The 22,389-nt window shown below is 46.7% G+C and overlaps 1 protein-coding gene across 2 annotated transcripts in view; it reads right to left on the bottom strand.

Annotated features, from left to right (window-relative positions):
• Positions 1 to 1,104: 1,104 nt before the first annotated feature.
• sdccag8 (SHH signaling and ciliogenesis regulator sdccag8) overlaps positions 1,105 to 22,389 on the bottom strand; it is a 33,926-nt gene continuing 12,641 nt past the window's right edge. Inside the window, exons 14-18 of one of the 2 annotated variants that reach the window (XR_013468014.1) lie at positions 16,584 to 16,711; positions 13,865 to 13,973; positions 12,413 to 13,786; positions 2,122 to 2,248; positions 1,105 to 1,911 (exon numbers count right to left, since the gene is read on the bottom strand). Coding sequence is in view for 1 of the 2 variants with exons in the window: in XM_040178252.2 (XP_040034186.2) it covers positions 1,885 to 1,911; positions 2,122 to 2,248; positions 12,413 to 12,544; positions 13,865 to 13,973; positions 16,584 to 16,711 (523 nt within the window). In the remaining variant the exon portion in view is untranslated. The remainder of the gene's footprint in view (positions 1,912 to 2,121; positions 2,249 to 12,412; positions 13,787 to 13,864; positions 13,974 to 16,583; positions 16,712 to 22,389) is intronic. The other variant, XM_040178252.2, reaches the window with a different exon arrangement.

Consider the following 22,389-nt stretch of genomic DNA (forward strand, 5'->3'; position numbering starts at 1 on the left):
TTCTTATACGACAAATTACGTGTTTTTTCCGCTGCTGTCGAATCCATATGCTTTAAACTTGCACATCCATTAAATTGCTATTGGCTGGCAGAGGCGCTTTATGGAGAAAGTAGAGAAGGACGCCGCCGCATGAAGCAGCCGCGAGTCAAAGACGCACTACGGAAAATCCCTCTGTGATCGATTGAGCTTGTCTGCCGGCGCTGAAGCAGCCGAATAGTTCAAAGGCAGTACGAGTCCACCAGACAAGCTCAGGCCAACGCTCAGTATTTGGACAGAATTCAGCTGATTTGACCCGGCTCGGCGAGCGAATGAGTTCCAGCTGTATGTAGGCTCTTCCCGCCAAAGTCATTAGAAACCAGAGTTTATAAAGGGACGACTTTATCGCTTTGGCCGCAGCACTTTCACATGCGCAACTTGTAATACGGTCCAGAGGAATCGGTTTTAAACCTGCTCTAAAAGGAAAGAAGATGATTATTTTTAAAGCACATCTTCCATCCACCTGCAACCGATAGCTTGGATGTTGCTCTGATGTCTTCAGCCGGCAAAGCCCGGGTGAATGTGTCCCAGAGACGAGTCAGACCTTCAGCTGCTTCATGAACTAAAACGTTTAGAAACGTCTACGGATGTCACGGACTCCTGCTCCTCTGGTTTTGAAAAGTTCTCCCTCCCCGTTTAATGCTTCTTTACACACTGAAGCGATAAATGTAAGCGGAGACGCTGGAACTTGGTCCCGCTTTCTAATCCCTGAAAGAAATGAATGGACACGTTGGTGATTTCTGTAACTGGACGCTGGAAGCGTCCTCACAGCTTTACTGGCGTGAACCCGAGGACGTGACGCTGCTCTGACGGTGTTCACTCCCAAAGCTGCTGCTGTTTGTCCTGCACATCTCTTACGCAACAGATCCCACTCCTACGATATTTGAATAGTACGTCGAATCCTTTCAAAGACCTCGGCGGCTCCGTATCAATCACACGGCGATTAATGCAGATAAAAAGTCAGCGGCTGCGGAAGATTTCTGAAAGTATTTGACCTCGTGTCTGCAACAGAATTCCTCCCCTCCCTTTATCTTGTTCTAGACTACTATCATGATTATTAACACGAACAAGCATGAGGTGCATTTATTTATAAACGGCAAAACATGTACATTTAACACAACGCGGCCATTGAGTCCATTTCGTGTCCATCTACTGTGGCTTTGCAGCCGTGTGAGGTGTTTGTGGACGGCCATGTTTCCCTGAAGCACTGTTATACTGAATGCTGCTCTCTGGCGTGTCAGCTGATATTCACACTGAGACGTAGTCGGGAAACTCAGCAGATCGATCAAAAGGCCTTTAACTGTCCCTCGTGCTGTTGGGCCTCGAGGATGTGAAAACAAAGATTTACCATCAACATGAAGCTGTTTTTTACACTGTACATCCTTAGTATTTTTACACAATGTATATGATGGGGATGCACATTATTTTCCTTCTTACAGACAGCTTCAATAAAGCACTACGTCAATCTGCTGCCACGGGGTCGACTCTTTATCTTCTAAACAATGTGTATATTTATAGAAAAAATATTCCCTGTTATAATGAACAATCTGGATCAATTCTATTGAAACTCTATAGAATTTTCCAAAAAGCTCATTTTAGTTCAAGTGATTTTGCTCCGTGGGACAAAATTAACATCACAGTAACAACATTGTAATATATAAGATGGAAACCTGATTTTTAGTTGTGTTTATAATGTACCACAATATAAAAAGGAGGAACACAATTGTCCCCCTCAGTAAAAAAAAACACACACACACAAATACCAATTTGATGTGTTCTTGTCAACAAGAGATTTCTGACTTCAGATCCGGATCCAAACGACAGCAGGAGGAAATGAGCAGGACAGACTCATGTGGACGGAATGTTGACTCGTCTCTTAAAAAAACACACACACATTCAATGACACACAATATCTCACATAATGACCCGACAGGAGCAGAAAATCAACATGTTTTTGATCGATAGTCATGACTGGATGAACATCTTCTGAATAATGTGCGTGTGGAGAGAAAAACACACCACACACATTTGTATTAGGAAACCAAACCAAGACGTGTGTGTGTGTGTGTGTGTGTGTTTGTGTACCTCTGTGTGTAGACTTTGCATCTCCTCAGTCAGCGTGTTTCTCTCCTGCATCAGCTGGTTCTGTTTGGCCAGCAGCTCACACACCTGCTGAGCGCTGCTCTGACAGTGACGGTCCAACTGCTGCAGCCTACACACACACACACACACACACACACACACACACACACACACACACACACACACACACACACACACACACACACAATATTGACAAACTGGCTGTGACGAACCAAATGTTGTAAATATTGAAAGAGAGATGGATCCACACGGAGACTTCTTTGATTTCACTGGACTTTGTGTTAATAACCAGCACTGTGTACATGAATGTGTGTACGTGTCAGATCAGACGAGGTGATTCACGGCCTCAAAACGCAGCCTCACAGGGGGGGCATCTGCACATTAAGCGAGCAAGAACTTTCCTATCTCAATAGAATATTCACTCAACACAAACGATTACAGTTGACATCTTAAAATACTCGTACAAATTAAATTGCAGCCTGAATCGATTGATCAGCGTCACGCGACGGCTGAACTCCGGCTTGACAGTTTGTCGGGAAAGAGGCGGAATGTTGATCAGTACGAGGACGACCCAATTAGTGGGTCCCTGTTTGGAAAAAAACGCTCCTGCAGACAATAAACTCTTTCAGTGTGTGTGTCGGGTGTATGAATAGTGTGCGTTATTACTGTGTTTGGGGGTGCAGCTGGAATGTCTGTTAAATATTTCCCACCAGCAACTCATTACTTCATGCACTGCTCCATTGTTTCATCCTCCCGTGCAGAGGTGAGCTGATTGGCACACAAACACAAAGGCAGACTAGACAGACCGACTACATCGCACACTCACGCGTCATGCTCTCATGTGGGAGATCACACAGCACGTCACTCACAGCGGACACTATTAAAGTGTGAATGCTTTTCACTACGATAGTGACTGCAGAACGAGTACCAGCCATGTTTCACACTGTGGTTAGGAAGCAGGTCTCAAGGAAATACAGACACCAACCACTGAGACATGCGTAGTGAGAGCGTCTTCAACCAGGCGCAGGAGACGAGAGAGAGGAGGACCACGGGAGGGGGACGATGGAGAGTCTCGGGGCAGAGAGACGGGGAGCGAGCTAGCTGGAGGGGGGGGAGACAGATGCCCCTGCCCTGCTGGTCATGTTGGCAGTGACAAGGCTGCCTGTGTGTGACAGACGGGGGAGGCAAACATCCCAACACAATCTGCCCCCTCCCCCCTCCCCTTGACATTGTCCTCACTCTTTTTCCACCTTCCACCATAATCCTGTCCCGCCATCCTCATCATCACCACCAACAACTTCCTCATCATCAACTTCCTCAGCAGCCTTTTAAACCATCAGCCCCCCCCCTCCTCTTGTGTCTCCCCCCCACTCTCCCCCATCGTCCCCTGCTGGGTGCTTAATCTCAGACCCGGAGGCTCAGTCCAGTCCTGGAGGACGAGGGCGATGACTCCCCTTCCCCGCCTGGTGTTCCTACAGCCGGCCAAGCTGTCCTGACCATCCCCCCCCCTCATCTTCCTCCCCCCCCCCTCCCACGCTGCCACTCAGCAGGGAAACCGCCACGTCACACAGGCCAAGACACGAGACCAAGACACGAGACGAGATAATACACAAATAGACACAACCGATGTGCCGCACACACACACACACACACACACACACACCCTAAAGGTGTTGAGGACTGAAGGCTCCTCAGCACCAAACTCGTCTCAGTCACCAAAACCTCGTCCAATCACGAGCTCCGGTGGAGAAGCAGCGAACGCATCACAACCATCGTCTCGGGAAAGATGGCGTCCGGCCGTCTCCGTGCCGATGACCCACTTTTAAAGAAAACTCCTTACAGGGCTGTTTGGCGGTTTTATTTCGGGTGTTTTTGGTGGTTAAGATTTCAACTTTCTAGAATTCATTAACAGCTTTTTTATTATTTGATTTTGATTATTATCAGACATCTCCATAAAACCCCGTTATCAACATGGACCATGAGAAATACTTTGGTAGTTTTGCTGGACTGACCCGTTAACTCCCAGCAAGTCAAATTATTAATGTACGGTCAGAAATGCCTTTAACTGAAAGGAGGCCGAGAAGTAAAAGAATAAAAGATAAAAAAAAGACGAAGCAACGATTGAGAGACTTTTAAACGTTAATGTGGGGAAGGCTAAAAAAAAAAACTAAGCCCAAAATGTACAAAGCCGGCAGCGGCCTGCAGGGTCCCGCACAAGCGAAGGAGTCGGATGATCGGGGGGGGGGACCTGTACTGACACGTAGAACGGCTGAAGGTTTTATGGCATGAACTAACTAAAGCTTTGACCCCGACACACACACACACACACACACACACACACACACACACACACACACACACACACACACACACACACACAGTTTCTCTGGCCGGAGCACTGCTAACCTCTGGCCTTCTTATACAACACACACACTCACTAATCCACCTTGTCTCACCTTGTATACCCTACCTGAGAGGAGGGGAGGTGTGTGTGGGGGGGGGGGGGGGGGGGGGGGGGGGTATGTGTGTGTGTGTGTGTGTGTGTGTGTGTGATTAAGGCAGCGCTCCTTCCAGCAGCTAAAGCAGCAAATCCAATAACTGGCCTCTATTGACTGGCACACTCATTAATTAGGGCTTAATACGGCTTAATGCTCGGGCACTGACACACACACACACACACACACACACACACACACAGATACAAAGAGGCTGAGGGCTCCAGCCGTTCCCTCCCGGCAGGTCGTGGGTGCGTGTGTGTGTGTGTGTGTGTGTGTGTGTGTGTGGGGGGGGGGGGCTCCCCGCTGACCCAGTGAGAGGACACCACCTGGTGGATCCCACGCATTACTGACACACACAGAGACACAACACCTACACTGAAATAGTCCTTGATCGCCCCCCCCCCCCCTCGCCCCCTCACACACACACACCTAGAGAAGTACACCTGCACCAGCAGACAGAGTAAAAGCACGTTCTTTGCGGAGAGGCAGTTTGCAGTAATTTCCCCCGACAGAACCGACAATCAAACTGCTCACGATCGGCACGCCGAACCGCCGCGCTCTCCATCCACTGCTGCTACCGAGGAGATTAATTACACCGCCGCCTCTCCGTGCCATACATCAGTCGTAGCCCACAGCTAGAGTGTGTGTGTGTGTGTGTGTGTGTTCAGGGGCACGCGTGTCCTAAAGGGAAAGTGCTAACGTCACGTTAGAGAGACGCTGACAGAAGAAGAAGATCTGGCGGCAGAGTGCGGCCCCGTCGCTCAGCGGCCCCACGCGACTGTGTGCGTTTCTACCGCTGAACAAACAAAGAAAATATTTACTGGACAGTGCATACATTATGAAAACGACTTGAGAAGCAAAGTCTCGCTGCATGTTCTCCAGATATAAACCTCTTTTTCTTCTCCTATAAATAAAGAGAAGAAAAGTTTGGATTTGAATGGCGGCTTTAATCAAAGAAAGAATTTACTCCCCTTTATGTGTAGCAGGCAGGGGGCCGGGGGGGAGCAGAGAATTCAGGCAGAGGGCCTTGGCTTGCCTGGTTACAACAACACTGCCTGGGGCATGAAGGCTGCAGCTGCCACACACACAACCATATTTTGCCCAGACCCACCATCAGCACCCTCACACCTCAGCTAAATCTTGGCTAGCACACAACTGCACTCAAGAATGTGTGTGTGTGTGTGTGTGTGCGCGCCTAAAGGCCATGCCCCCCCCCCCCTCACCCACTCAACCTGCCATGCCAGTTGTTGCTCTTGCTAACGCGCACATTTGACTCGGGATCACGGTTGGTGACACTGTGTGTTTTCATCAGGATGTTCCCTCGCTGGGATTTCCTGTTCATTCACTGCTCGTCACTTACACATTGTTGACTGTCTGCAACTACGTTTAATGTATAATGTATAATATATATATATATATATATATATATATATATATATATATATATATATATATATATATATATATATAAATGTGTGTATGTAATACTGCAGATTTAACATGACCCTGTTCATATTAACAGATAAAATCAGCATTTAAATGATTTAATACAGATATATAAATATATATATATATTATATATACACACGTCTTGCGTTGCACACTAGAGACAGCAGACGTTTGTAAATATTTTACAGATTAAAATCTTCATTTCCACCGCATGAGCTGAAATTTTATTTTGAGCAATTCTTTAAAAAGCATTTTCAGATCTCAGATTTTTTGTGCCGATGTAATTATTATTAAATAAATCTCAACACCATCTTCTGTCATTAACACTAATTGCTTAAATCAATATTTGAGCAGCATTATGCCCACTTAACTTTAAAGCAGAGAGGTTTGTCTGCTGGCAGCAGGAATCTTCATTCATACCTAATTACTAAAATACAAACATGTAGTGCATTATAGAATGTTAGTCATCGCCTCACGGTGAAGCTCATTAAAAATTGTTGTGCTGATACAGTAACTTGATGGAGCAATAGATGTTCTGCCCCTTAAATTTGAAACGATAACCACTAAATATCATCTTTTAATTAAGCTGCAAAAAAAACAACCACATCTGTTCCTTTACTTTTTTTTATATTTTATTTGTTGCTCTCATGTTTGTTACAGCTTGATATTTAGTGCTAAATGCTTTTATTGTGAAAAATGATATGTACTGATTGATGTGAGTAAAAATGTTTATTTAGGATGTTTATCAGGAAGTTTAGTAAATTATTAGGGAGCTAAATCCTTTTTTTAAATACCTGTTTTTTAAATGTCATCTATTTGATGTTCTTTGCATTACAGTTGAATTTCTTAAAATTTGTAATCTAATTGAATTCAACTAAAATCAAAGGTCTGCACTCAACGATGAAGTAATAAGTAAGCAAATAAGATACGAAGCCGGCTGATACAAGAGTAATTGATAAGACATTTAAAAATATCAAGCACTACAGTATAATGATAATAGTGTTATTAAAGAATTCACATTACACAGAATATCATGTGAAATTTATATGTGTGTATGTATATATACACACACACACACACACACACACACACACACACACACACACATACACACACACACACACACCATTTATATGTTGTGGACCAATTGTAAATTAACTAAAATCTCGGTTTTTAACTTTCTATAATTTCCTCTTGGTCACAAGCTGCATTTATCCAGAAGCTAAACACCTTTGTGCTATCAAGTATAAAGTTCACTTCAACAAAATAATCTTCTCATTAAAAAATGAAAAGGTGTGACACCTATTAAGGTGGAATACAACAAGATCATACAACAGATCTTTGAGCTGATGAGAAGCAACGAACATCAGCACGTAGACCAGAATCAAAATAAATCATCAGTCAGAAATGAATTGAGAACCGAAGTCGGCTCTGCTTTCATTCCTCAACAGCTTTCACGTCCTCTATCACACGTCAAAGAGTTCGCCGCCGCGAGGCCTGCCGACACTTTTTTAAGTCGTGCCTGTGAGCGTTTGCTCCTCTGGCGTTCGCTACTTTTAACATTTCTCTAAAGAAGGTGCAGGTGTTTCCGCACTAGTTCTCTAGCTGTAGTTTTATGAAGCGGTGTCAGCGAGTGTCATTGACTGGGGCTCGGGATGTGACGCTTTGCACAGTTAATGCTCCAGCTTGCCAGCCTCTGGCTACAGCCCGACATCTGAGCCGCAAATCTGCGCGTCTGCGTGTGTGTGTGTGCGTGCGTGCGTGTGTGTGTGTGTGATAGAGCTGTAAAGCCACCGTTTGACAATCCTCTTTCAGCAGGCCGCCCTGCGGTCGCTCCCGGCTACAGAGGCCAGCTGGGCAACGCGGAGATGGAAACGCTGAGAAGAGACGGGGAGGAAGATGAAGGAGAAGCGAGGAACGACTGATCAGCGCCACCCAGAGAGGGCGGAGCAAACTGCTCCCCTCCGTCCCGACGCGGCGGGAGATTCCCTCACCTTTACATTCATTGGTTCAAATGTATTTGTCTAGGCTATTTATGCAAAGTGCTATGTTTTTCCCCAATTATACCAAATGTAACTTTTAAAAAACAATTTAAATTCTTTTTTTTTTTTTAAATAAATGTAAACAACACATCATTTTTGTCAGATGCTCAGAAAAGAGACCGTTTCTGTAACAAAACTTTTCTTCCAGGATAAAATGGCATAAAAAGCGGCGGCTACAATTGTGAAAAAGTAAGTGTCTTAGAAACACAACTAAAATGTTTGTGAGCAGTGTAAATCTGTAGAGGTGACATCAGTGGCGTTAATATTCACACGGCTTCTTCTTGATCGTCTTCCTCCCGGCTTTCTCCACATCTCACTCTCTTTAGCGGTCCTCCATCTCTCAGATCACACACACAGTTGCAACTCATCATACACACAGATGCCCACAAACATACCCGTGTGGGAGCGCGTGCGCACACACACACACACACACACACACACACACACACACACACACACACACACACACACACACATACACACACACACACACACAGATGAGACAATTAAAAGCTGTCCTGTTTCTTCTTCCCAGTCTATGCCAACTTCATTTGCAAATGAAAAGTTTTCTGCAAGGAGCGTTCTTTTTGCTTCTGGGGCATGGCAGCACGCTGTGCGTTTGGGGGTGGGGTCGAGGAGAGGGTGACAGAGGGAGTGTGTGTGTGTGTGTGTGTGTGTGTGTGTGGCAGGGGCCCAGATGAAGCAGCCCGTGCCCGGGGCCTCGCTGTCCGCCCGCGGTAGCAGCAAGCCTGTTCCTTCTTCCCCGGCCCGCCGCGACCATTTGTTCCATTAACCAATCTCCTGGAGCCCTGGTGCAAACACACACACACACACACACACACACACACACACGCAGGCACTCATACTTAAACAACTGCTTGCACAGCTCATACCACACATGGCCCTCCATCCCTCCTCCATCCCTCCCACCCTCCACTGCACTGCTCCAGACGCGTGCACCATCTTTCTTGACGGAGGCCATATGGCCCGGTGAAGCCTGTGGATCTGCAGGCACATCTGCGTATATGTTGCTGCTCTCCTTAAGAGGGCCGCACAAGGGAGCCGTGTGCTCACGTAAACACAGTACACGCACACGCACACCCAGGGCTGACAAGACGAACTCCGCTGTCACGATGTGTGGTTAAGAAAAGGTTCAGTGTTCTGTTCAGTGTGTGTGACCTCAGTGTGTACATGCGTGGTGATAATTGGGGAAACAGCCTGTGAACAGCTGTGGGGTGAGAAAAGGTTGCGTGGTGTTCGGTACAGGAAGCAGAGGGGAGGAGGAGAAAGTGGAGAGCAGTGAAGTTAGAGCAGAAGAGGATGAGCACAAGTTAGGAAATATTAAATGAGCCGCAAAAACTTTCTCACTGAGATCTTCCTTTCTTCATTAATCAATTGTCTTGCTTTTGTTATTTTAAAACAGGGAAAATTCACACAAAACCCGGTTATATTAGTTGTGCCTATTAGGATCTCTATTCAGCGTCTATTAGTTAATGATATGCATCCATCCTCTGCATTTTCTTTTCCTTTTTTACAAACCTTCCTGCGAAGCTAAAGGTCCTTTGAGTCAAGTTTAAAGAAATGTCCTTTTTACGGCTGAACTATAGATATGAACCACCACAAATGGAATAACAACTTGTGTTGAGTGAGATTAAAAACGGCGCCCAAAATATGAAAAATATGCTTGTGACAAAAGAAATAAAAATGTAACAACCAAGTACCCATTAAACTAATCATTCACAGCGACCGGCTTTGCGTCTTCTCCCAACTCTCCGTTCTATCCTTCTACTTCCAGGCATTACAAAAAAAAAAAAAACACCAGACACAGTGAATTAAATAATTAACTGGTGCAGCAAAACATTGTGTGCTAAAAACCCCTGTGTAGCTTGGCAATCAGCTCGCCCATTTAAAAATAAATCAAGCTGATTTTCCAAATGTTTGGTGCGTGGTGCGCTGTTGCGGCTCTTCGCAGCACAGATTGCAGGCCGATGGAGCGGCCGTGGGGAGGGGCGGGGCGCTCCATTATCGAACCCACTTGCACCAGCTTGTTAACACGTACACCTTAACCCCCGGGCGGCGCGGCGGGGAGCCCACCGAGCGCTCGGGGGCCTGCGGGGACCATCCGCCGTATATATGTATATATAGCCGATGTACCGGCGCAGGGAGAACGAGACTGACGCACGTAACCATGAATATGCAGCAACAGAAAAGGGAGAAAGTTCAGCCTCCGCGGCCGAATTCAGATGTCAACGACGGCAACGTATCGCTGCAATAAAGCTTGGATCGCTGCTGGGGATCTCTTATTTGAATTAATATCTTAAACTATAATCAGTGTGAAAAGAATATACTTTGGCAGGTTTTCAGGTTTTTGCACTGGTGCCACAAATACCATCAGATGCTGAGAAACCAAGTACCAGCTGCAGAGTGGATGATCGTAAACGTGAGTCATGCCTCTCTCGCCTTCCCGTCTCTGTACTGTAACTCCTTACAATAAATCCCCTAGAACATGACATATAAAATGCCCCAAAAGATGCTTTTATTTACTACTCAAAGTAATAAATGCATTCCAAAACATACACATTTCTACCAAGTTATCTCCTGAAAGTGACACAAAGAAATGTGGTCAAGCAGCTCAGCGGTCGCTGCAGAAGTGACCTCGTGTGGAGCTGAACTCAAGAGATTGTTCTGAAATATCAGGAGCATTAATCAACCGAGTAAGTGTCAAAGCAGAAAATAAAGCTCACTAAACGCCAAGAGTGATTATCGTGTTTCAGTTGGGAGAAGGGAGAAGTTAGGTGCCAACTTCCCAGCCAATCCACTTTTGGCAGCCGGATTCCTACTCTGCTGAACCTCCTGAGAACATGCAAGAGCAACCAACACACACACACACACACACACACACACACACACACACACACACACACACACGCATAAAACATACCAGCGGAACATATGCGCGAAAACATACAGAATATTCATGCTTCACACTCCCTGACATCTTAGATTGTTTTTCAGTTTACGAAACGCACAAAAGGAGTCACACACGAGCCGGAGACAGCTGTGACGTGGTAAACTTTGTTGTTTCTTTGGCAGCGTCTGACTGTCGACAGGTTAACACCGGTGGGTGGTAGACAATATGTAGTGTCGGTGATGGAGCGGGAGGAAAGGGTGTGCGGTTTGGGACTTTGTGTAAGAGGAAGGGGGAGTCGGGTTGGGAGGGGGGGGGGGGGGGGGGGGTGTACCGGGGGACGGAGCCTGCACAGTGGGGACACACCCACACACCCTCGCCCGCATTGGCAGAGCCGCGCTGTATGCCAGGCGCCCTGTGGAGACACACACACACACCAACTGGGCTCCACACTTATGGAGACGCCTGCATCGTACACGCACCTTCTCACACGCACGCGCACGCACACACACTCACACACACACCAAATACACAGCTACTTTTAGCTGAAGTTTTTGTATCAGCAAAGCCCCCGAAAATCTGATCCTTCCCTTCCGCTTAGAGCAGTGGATTTACTTCATGCCTTTTGAATTCAGCTTTACAATAGGAAGTGTAAAGTGTGTACATTACAAATTGCCCTCAAGAAGCACGATAACAAGAGTGGACAATAGTGCAGAAAGCCCATCACGACTTGAGTGAAAGGCTGAATTAGGGACTGCGTCACTTTAAAGACTCCATCAGGTAGTGTTTAGATTCAGTCAAAGTCACCGAACCAGTAAAAGTTTATCATGAATTAGCTGCTTGTTAACTTCAGAACCCGTTTCGTATTGGTGACATTAAAGTGTTTGATGTGGTGCACGTCATGCTTGTTGGGCTCTTACTGTCCTCTGCAAATGCTTCACGGAGTCAGTAATTCATTTATTGTTTGTAGCGCCACCTGATTAAGATTGCGGAACCTCCACAGACTGCAGGAAAAGTAAACTGATGGCAAAAAATTAAACAATTCATGTAAGAATTAAAGTTTACAGGTGCATAAGTTGGACTGGTTCGGGATTTTGTATGAGGGGAACTGCACTCGTTTCTTTATTTTGTAAAAGCTTGCTGCCAGATTTTTGAAAATGAAAAGAAATGACAACTAGAAAGCACTTGGCAAGATTTATCTCCAACATGATATTGTAATGATGCAAATATATTCATAAGACACGTGTGGCACCTTTTCATTGAAATGCTTCTAGTACTTCTGGGAGTAAAATATATTTTTTTACTGAAAAAACGTTACATTTGGATATACAGAACCTGTATACACAGGAAGTGTGGTTGTGTGTGTATTTGTGCACCTGTCCTTCATGCGCTGGTGCATGCGGCCGTGCTGGACACACTGGTGCTCCATGTCGGAGCAGCGAGCTCTCAGACTCTTCACCGTCTCTTCCAGGTGCTGCTTCTCCAGGGCCAGCTGCTGCAGCGCTGCTCTGTGAGCGCACACACACACAATTAATACAGATGCAACACTTTAATTTGTAACATGTACGACACAGCATGCGAGAAGAATATAGTACGAAATGAAGAGGATTTAAATGAAATACATAAGAGGCCTCACCGATCTTTAATACAAAAGGCGACTTAAGATCTCTGGTAATAACTTCCTCACATAAACTATGTATGCATTGAAATTCTCTCCTTATGCACACACACTTTTTTCATTGTAGAGGGGTGGACTCGACTGAATGGCACTTTGTGTTCCTGTTGAATTGTATTATCATATATGACAAGTGTCATTAGACGTATTAGGTGTGCATAATCAACTAGAGTGTATAATTGAGGAAATGCATTTCGTAGTAGAACGGACATCCTGTACCGGCACAATCGGACAACGGACATTTTTCTCAAAGACTTTAAAACAACCGATTTTATTAACCGAGCGATACAGATGTGTGAAAAGAAGAGATGTGCTCTGAACCGCTGTGGCTGTCGCTCCACGGACCAATCAGTGGGAGCGGCTGACAGCGTCTCCGCGTAACCTCGCTTAGCCCGGCTCGGGCCGTCCAGCAGGACTTTAACCGCTACAATGGGCTTGGACTCCAGGAGCTCAAAGAGCCCGAAGCACAAAACACACCAACACCACACTGCTGCTAAACTACACAACACACACACACATTCAGCAGATGTAGGCTATGAGACTTTGTTTCCATAAAAACAAAAGAAACAAACAAAGAAAGAACGCACATTCAAGGTGGCAGCTATTAGTGTGTACATACACGTGTGTACTTGGTATTATTGTCCACCCGGAAGAAAGAAAACAGCGGGGTGTGTGTGTGTGTGTGTGTGTGTGTGTGTGTGTATTGTCTGCACGTGTCCTGTGGATGGTGAGGCCAGTGCGATCTGGCTGGGCCAGATTGAGGGCTGTCATGTGACTAATGTGCAGCACAGCTCCAACAGCTGACAGGACACTGGACCGTGGGTCACTCTCACACACACACACACACACACACACACACACACACACACACACACACACACACCCAAGTACACAAGTACACAAACACACAGATGGAGAGCTGTGCCGGCCCGCTGTGACTGCTGTAGCATCAGGTTAACAAGAAAACAGGTCAGGCTGGAAAGCAGTGTGTAGTATGTTGACGTCCTCCGCCCCAAACAGCTCGGAAGGAGGACGCTTTGTGAAGCGATGGCGTCCAGCAGACGGAGGAAGAAAACTACGGAGGGAATAAATGACTAGAAACAAGAGGCTACGCTTATTGAGAGTTATTATGAGAGTCAGAGGAAATACTGACCTGCTACTTTCGGTCAGTTCTTCCAGCTGGACTCCCAGCGCGCAGCACTCCTCCTTCAGCCTCCTCATCAGGGAATTCTGGGAACTCAGCAGACCATCCAACTCTTTGACTGCAAGGAATTTTGGGAACGTTTTTCTCAAGTTAGATACAGTAGGGGAAGGAGAAGGGAAGAGGCTTTCTTATTCACAACGTAAATGCAAAAAGGATTTTAGGGATTCGTGATGTCTTGTTAAATCGTAGTCTTAACTTTAGTGTAGCACAGAAATTAAACAAATATATTAATCAAATTCAAAATGTTGATCACTTTACTGACCATTTCCTCCTGGTCAAGCTTTGATTTAATGAATCCACCAAACAACCAAACACACAAGAGGAAAACCTCTCCGATATGGACAGAGCTGATCAATCAAAGCTACTTTTAGCAAATACTGCAGAAAAAGTGGGGTCCTTGTCTCTTTGAATGTGTTCCCAAAAATGTTTTTCTCGACACTCAAATTAAAATCGAAACTGTTCAAACAACAGGCAGAAATATATGGAGCAAAAACGCGAGCGCGTCAAATAGCGAATGGAACGTGTGTGAGAAGGAGCTGGTTGTTTGAACGCGCCTTCGTTCTCCTTTGCTTCCACCCTTGCTGCCACGTCCTCATGCGCTCATGGGGGCCTCTTTCCGAACAATCCAACACTGCGCTTTCATCGCTCCTTTGAAATAATCCACGTTCCGCTCTCCAACATATGTCTGCTCTTTTAAAATAACAATGGCTGCCGTTTGGATTGAGGCAGTGATCCACCTGCTCCAGCATTCTGTCAGTCGACCGAAACCAAAAGCTCTCGAAAGGACCCGCAGTCTTTGAAAAGTAGCTCATACTTCTGAAGTTTAAAAAAATATATATTTAGGTATTTTTTGCATACAGGCGATATTGTGAAGGAAATAAATAAATATGATGGAATAGAACTGTGCTATGACACATAATCTTACCCGGGAGGGTGAGTCTTAGACACTTAAGGGTCGATGCCAACTCATGTTTCACATGATCTTATTCATTTTGTACTGGCTCCACCTTACATCTTTATAGTGAATTATCATCGAAGCTTTCATTACACTGAACTTAGCCTCGGTCCCCAGATCACGGACCAAAATACAGCACGGTGGGCATAAACTGGGTACAACAGAGCATGAAACTAAATGACACAAAAACTGAGACGTGTGCACGAGCTCATACCCAACAAAGTTTGGTCAGTGCTGGAAAAGTTGCATGAAGAATGCTAATTAGCTGAACAGGCTTTGAATGCGTCTGGCCATGCGTAGGCCAAAAAGAACCCTGGGACACAGAAACACAGCAGAACTGGCACTGGAAACAAACGGAAAGAAATGAGGGAGGGGAGGGATGGAGAGAAGAAGCGTGGCGGGGAGGGAGGGAGGGAAACAAATATATGATATCATCTAGAGGCTGCTATTCTGCATTTAGGCAAAAAAGAAACATGAAAAAAAAAAAAAGATCTGAAAAAAGGTGGGAAGGAGCAGAGAAGAAGGGGGGGTTGGTGGGGGGTGCGGACGGATGGAAGGACAAACGAACGGACAGAGAGGCGGGATTTGGAGAGCAAGAAAGCTAATTATCCAGCTCGTCTGTTGGGTTGCACGGGGAGAGGAAGTGATGCGAGCTACTAAAGGACGTCCACCCCTCCATCCCCTCCCCATCCACAGTGTCCTGCTGTGCTCTGATGTCAGCTCTCTTTAGACAACATGTGTGCTGCCGACATGCGCCAGAAACAAACCCTTTGTTTAACCCCCCCCCCTCTCCTCCATCCATCCATCCCTCCTTTCCTCCCTCTGTACCGTCCATCTTTGTTCCGCGTACCAGCAGGCTACCCGGTTGTTAAAGGGAACCACAGGTAAACAAACAGAACGGAGAAGAGGGGGGGGGGGGGGGGGGGTGTTGAGGGTGGGTGGTTGCTTTGAGGGTGGGGGGGGGGGGTCCAGATGGTGCAACAGATGTGCTAGCAGCAGCAGCTCTGTACAGGACGCTCTGAGCTGGGTCTCTCTGCTCTGCTCCCTTCACCTTCCCTGCTATTCTCTCTTCTCCACTCATGGCTTCTGATCCGCTCCTTTGAGGTCACTTCGGCTCGAACGATTTGTGTTGCCGTCCGTCTCCTCCCACTCTGGCCATGTTGTGTCGGTGGGGAGCGAGGCGGCACAGTAAGAGGAATAAAACACCCTTCAACTGGAAGATGCAGGTTCAAGACCCTGTGTGGGACGAGGTCCGCCCCGCTGAAGTGTCCTTGAGGAAGAGAAGGAGATCCTCCCAGCTCAAGGCTGCGCTCCATTCCGTTCAGTTATGCTTTGTTCTGCCCTCTGCCCCCCATATCACCCTCCCCTCTGCGTAAGACAACTAATAAGCCTGTGCAGCGCCCAACAGTAAACCTTAATGGCACATTTGAGCACCTGCTGCACCGTCAAGATGTTCTTCACTGTGTGTGGCTCATTTAGTGCAGCTTCCTTTGGAAGTCCAAATGTCCACCTGATCTGAATCCAACACACTTTAGAGGAGGGTCAAAGGTTACCAGCACTGGAGAGTAAAATCCAAAACTGCTACATCCACTGAGACATAATATATATATATATATATATATATATATATATATATTCATAGATACAGACATCAGGATTTAATGCAGCTGGTAGATGAAGTGGAGGGAATATCCGTGGAGGGGGAGCACTCACCTCTCTGCTGGTGTCCAGCCTCCGTTTGCTCCAGCAGCAAAGTCAGCTCTCTTTCTCGCTCACGCGCTGAAAGGGCCGCTGACGCCATTTCCTTTTCACGAGCCCGTTCTGAACTCTCTCTGTCCTGTCTGGAGAAGAGGACCGGGTTGTTGATACTGGGAAATTTCAAAATAGTGGTCGTTGATTAAATGCATAATTCAATCACAGTGTGTTGATTCAAACAGAGACTGAATGTTACTCTGCGCTTGAGAGGACTGAGTTCCCGTGCGGCGCTTGTGGGTGAGCATGTCAACACTGTGAGCTACAACGTCTGTCTTAAGCATGTGATGCGTATTTCAACGGAATGGGACCTAAATATAGGCTGCTTTCATTCAATTGTATTACATGTCAATCAAGTTGAGCATCATGGCGCACAAACCAGTTGTGTTTTGGTGGCATGGCTCTTAGTTTAGATTTAGAGATTATGACTTTTACATTTAAAACAAACTGCCCACTAGCTAAAACATTCATTGGTTCAGTAACTTGTTTGGAATACATAAGATTAACATTTCTAAAAAATTCCATCATACTTTGCAACCGTTTCAAGTAGAAGAGGTTGTGAAGCAGATCAATGATGTGAAGACCAGATCGAGATAGAGGTGAGAGATAGAACAAGAGGAGAGTAAACACGGTACAAACAAGAGAACGGGGGAATAGAATGACAGAGAGGACTCGGGGGGGTAGAAGGGTAAAAGGGCTCAAAGACCCCCGAGTGAGGCTGCAGCTGTCTACGAAACACCGACACTCGCACAAACACAATGGATCATTTTAGACTCCAACGCTGCAGTGCCGCTCTGCCCTGAGATACGACTTTGCATGAGCTGCTCGACAACCTCGGAATGTTCTCTGCTTGTTAATAACAATAGCATTCAGCTTCCAGCCACATTATCCCCGAAAATCAGTTGATCGCTCGCGTTTTACCACACGAGGCCTACATAACAATTCCGTGCTGTAACCCACCGGCTCTAATCTCCACACTTCGTTCACCTGATGATCCAACTTGTGCAGGTAAAATGCAAACTAACGTGGCTTTTGAAAAACACAGCATTTTCCTACTCTTTGAACCAAACTTTTCAAACTCAAGTCCAAATGTGACCAAACAACAGAGGAAAAGACAAAAGGAAAGAAAAACTACAAAGACAGGAAGAAAAAAACTAAAAACGAACAAATAAACAGAACTCTTCCTGAAGTCCAAAGGCGCTAATGAAGAGAGAATTCTCCAGTTTAAGTGAAAACTTTTCTCCCCTACAGCGCTTGGCCTGCATCTCTAAAGTGACCGCGTCTGTCTGTTCCTTCGTGTGTGTGTGTGTTCTCCTGCTGTCCTGCTGTCTGGGGTGTGAAAGCGGGTGGCGGGTGTGCAGGGGACACAAGGAGACTGTGTGTGTCTGTACTCGTACGAGTGTGTGCGTGTGTGTTTGAGAGTGAATGAACCCCCGCTGGGCTTGAACAGCAGCCTGAGCCACCAAAGCGCACACCAGGGCTCAGCGGGAGATGGCGGGCAGGCGTTGCCAGCCATTTGGTCCTGCAAAAGGTTCCAGGGGGCCGTGTGTATTTGCGTATGCCTGCGTGTGTGCGCGCGCGCTTGTGTGCGGTTTGGGGTGGGGTGCGTGGGGGGAGTCACACCAGACCTGTTTACCCACCAATTAGCATCAGACAGGCCGCCAGAAAGTTCCAGCAGTCGGCAATAGAGCGGTGGCGGTGGTGAGGAAGCGGAGAGCGATGAAAAACAAGAAAGAAAGAAAGAAAGAGAGCGAGCGACACATTTGGCATCTGTTTGGTTTTGCTGATCTACTGAACCAACGTTTTAGTTAACAACTTAATAAAGTTGTACGCAACAGAGCGGAGCGCACACGGGGCCTTCATTCCAGGGGACCACCGCAGTCGATGTGGTAAGACCGGAGGGTGGGAAGACTCGTGCCCGATCGCCTCACTGACGCTCGAATCGAAGCTGGGAAGTCGGGCTTGTGAGGTCGTCTACCCTGCGCCATTTTGTATCCCAAATCAAATCCAACGCGCTGACTGGCAGACTGCTGTCAGGAAATGGCCGCTGATGAGCGCTGTCAAATTAAAGCATAAAAAAAGAGACGCCCCGGGGCGAGAGTTTCGGGGGCGACGGGTAGAGCAGAGGCTGAATATGTGGTGCTGGCGCTGGATAATTCTCCCTGGACAATAATCTGCCTTCCAGCTAAGTGGTGAATGGGCTCTGGGTTGCTGCCTGTGGCAGGAACTCTTCGTTGGTCCTGGGAGGCGATAGACTGAATGTTCAGTTAGCGGATAGCTGGGCCTGTTTGTATATGCCTGGCCTGGTGCACTGGAGGACAGCTTGATAAGTGTGGCGCGAGCCGCACGGGCCAGCGGCCTAAGGTGGGCTGGAATAGCTCTGGGGCTGCAGCCAGGTACAGTGGCTGCTGGGTAAGTGGGGGGTGGCAGAGGCGGCGGCGGCTGGCCGGCTAGCTGGCTGGAGCCGCGAGGAAGACGAGGGGGCCCAGTCTGCGCGGGCTGCCTAAGTGGGCACTATTCAAGCTGTTGCCCATTAGATGTGGGGTGCCAGGGCCTGACCGAGCACAGAGTTTGCCGCACCCCACAGTGCAGCCGGCATCCCACGCCAGAACCGCCAAATGCCGCGTTTATCAGGGAACGAGCACAAATTGGAGTCAGACGGTGGATTTGGAGGAATTGGAGACGTTCGTCAAACGGCAGACACCACCGACCGCTGTTTGGACTAAAGTAAAATCGACTAAAATGGAGCAAACTCCATCCCAATGGACACAATGTCACGTGGACACACACACGCAAAGAAGAGAAAAGTTCTTCAAATAAATGCATATTCATAAGTATGTCTAGAGAGATATTCCTGTGTTGTAAAATAAAGGTGCGAAATGAACACACAGGTGAACAGATTGTCAACTCGGCTCATAGCACAAACATCGTAACGCACAAACGTTTTGTTCGCAACTAAGAATGTTGGCGAGATGGGGAGTCAAGAGGAATAGAAATAGAAACGTTTAACTATTTCTGTCACAGAGGACATCTGTGCAAATATCTGTACTTCTACCAATTTATCTGATCCGATTTAACAGCAAAAACATAAAATATGGGTGGTTTCAACGGACGATGCATACCTGCGTCATCTAAAAAAGGTTGATTAAACAGTATCGACAAAAAAAAAAAAATGGATAACCTCCTATTTACCTTTAAACATGTACCTCGATTTTAAAAACAATTCCATTTCCATTCAAAAATGTAAACGGAGGCTGAGGCACCTGCAGCTCAAATAATTGTCTAATGAGACTTGACTTTGATTTATTTAAATGCACTGATGCTGTTCTATAAAACTACAACTGTATTACAACTATTTGCTCCACTGCTCAAAACGGAGACACTTGTGATGATTCATTTTTTTGTGGAGCAATTCCAGGGGATCCACAGCTATTAATGATAGACTGCATCAATCACACCGCATTAATATTCAACAGTTTGATACGCAGATCTACAAAAGATGATTTCTTCTAATGTGTGAGCGGGCTTGTTTACGTGTGCGGCGGGCGGGAGAGCGGCCTCGTGTAGGCCCGTCTCACCGGCGCTGCCAACAAAAGGCCGAGTGCACCGCGGAGAAGATAAAGCGACATATTGAACATTTTTCCGCCGCTGCGCGTCACAACGCCGGCGTACAATAAACATCTGAATTGTTCCTCGTGGCAGGCCGCACGCCGCGCGATTTTCTCTCACACGCACCTCAATGTGTTTTAGCACATTTTTATCGAACCTCGGGGGTGATGCGAGTCAATCACTCTGCTCCCACATCCGTCTTGACGCTCTTCCTTATGAAACCAACCAACTAAACACGGAGGCAGCATTATGAGGCCTCGCTGCTCCCTTCACTCTGTGCCCATCCGTCCGTCCATCCACCTATTCACCCATCCATCCGTCCGTCCGTCCATCGACCATCTCTCTGTCCACAGCGTTCTCATTTCTGCTCCGATCATTTTTTTTTCTTTCTGCTGTTTCCATCTCTCCCTCCCACCCTTTTTTTTTCCTGTAACTAAACTGGCTGTGTCTCTCTCCATCTGCTGGTTCTTCCTTCAGCGGCCCTGCACCTGTTCACACCTCCTCTCCTGTTGGCCACCTCTTCTCTCCTCTCTACCCCCTCCTTTATCCGCGTCTCTCTGTCCCCCTCTCCATCTCCCTCTCCCTCTCTGCCAGGCCCGTTCCTGGCTCAGTTAGCCTCTCTGTCATTCAATCCATCTGTCTGCAAGTCAACTTTGTTTACAGCGGGCGGCCCAAGCCTCCTTTCTTCTTCAAGGAGCGCCGAATCCCCCCCCGACCGCCTCCAAGGTCAGCGGCGACCCAAACGAGCCCGGATCCCCCCCCCCCCCCCCCCCCCCGCACCTCCCCTGCAACTGTTAAATTAACACAAATGAAAATTGCCTTCCCCTTCAGGAACCCGAGCATAAGTACGGACAATAAGTCTCTTGAAATATGCACGTCGGAAATCCTTGAATAAATTGTTGAATAAATATTGAATAAATACAGGCATCTACTGATGCCCACTCCCCACGGAAACAAATATTAGCCATCACAGCACACATTCCCTCAGAGAAAAAAAAATACTATTCAAGTAATTAGCCGCTGATTGGCCTCTGTCATCATCTATCTGCTCACAAAAACAGAGCGAGAGAAGTTTAAAAGTCTTAATTGGCGCAGATGACGGATGGTCTTGGTACAGAAAGGGCGGACCGGCAGCGCAGGCATCTGTGATTTTAAAAATGAAACACACAGCATACGTGCAATATGCTCCCATACTGACCGAATCCAGGAAACCCAGGACTCTACAGGAATAGTTTTGGGTGACATATGTGGCAGGGCTGAGGGTCGAATCAATTTCGTCTAAGAAGGTAAATGATCGGCTGGGATTAATTATTTCAATCAGACTTTTGATAAAGTATATAGCGCATGTTATATGAATGTTACAGTATAAATCTCAACCATAATAGATTAGATTATAAGAGGAAACAAAAGAACAGTTACCATGTTAACACGTCTAGAATTGATATGCACATATTATTATTTAAGACAGCGATGCCAGAAAGTTTAAGGAAAATATATTGTAGTAGAATATATATATATATATATATATATAGTGGGAGAGAGGTGTGCAAACTGAGCGTTTGTGCCACATGGTGTGTTCTCTGCGGTGTGAGCTCAATCCACCTGTGTTGGAATTCACTTCACACCCGAGACCTGATGTCGTTCAAACGCTCGTCACCCCTTCCACCCCGATATGAGCCTTAAGGCAACTGGCAGGAAGTAACATGTACCAGTGTGTGTGTGTCTCTCTCATTACCCACCCAAGTAATCTTCAGTGAACTCCTCTATTATCTTCTTACCACCCCCCCCCTCCCCGGCCTGCCGGGCCATTAGATCAGATGCTTGGAAAGGAGGAGGCGGCCATTGAGCTGGATAACAAAGAGGCTTTTTTAACTCAGTGGGGGGGACTGAGGCTGGAGATGAAACTGTAGGGGGGCTTGTGCCCATCCGGTGTCCGCCTTTATATGCAGACCATCGCCAGGCTTGATGCTTTCCTCCTCTATCTACATGCTTCTCTTTACATTATCGTGTTAGTATTCTTCTCCCCACAGCTTCCATATGTCCTCTTCTCTTTCATTCTCTTCAACTATTTGCTCTTGTTTCCCCCTTTTCCATCCCCTGTGTCGCTGTCGTCCTTCCTCACCTGTGTTGCCGCTTAGGTCTCCTTGCTAACAGACTG

This window comes from Gasterosteus aculeatus, chromosome 6 (assembly GCF_964276395.1).
Source record: "Gasterosteus aculeatus chromosome 6, fGasAcu3.hap1.1, whole genome shotgun sequence".
Lineage (NCBI taxonomy): Eukaryota > Metazoa > Chordata > Actinopteri > Perciformes > Gasterosteidae > Gasterosteus > Gasterosteus aculeatus.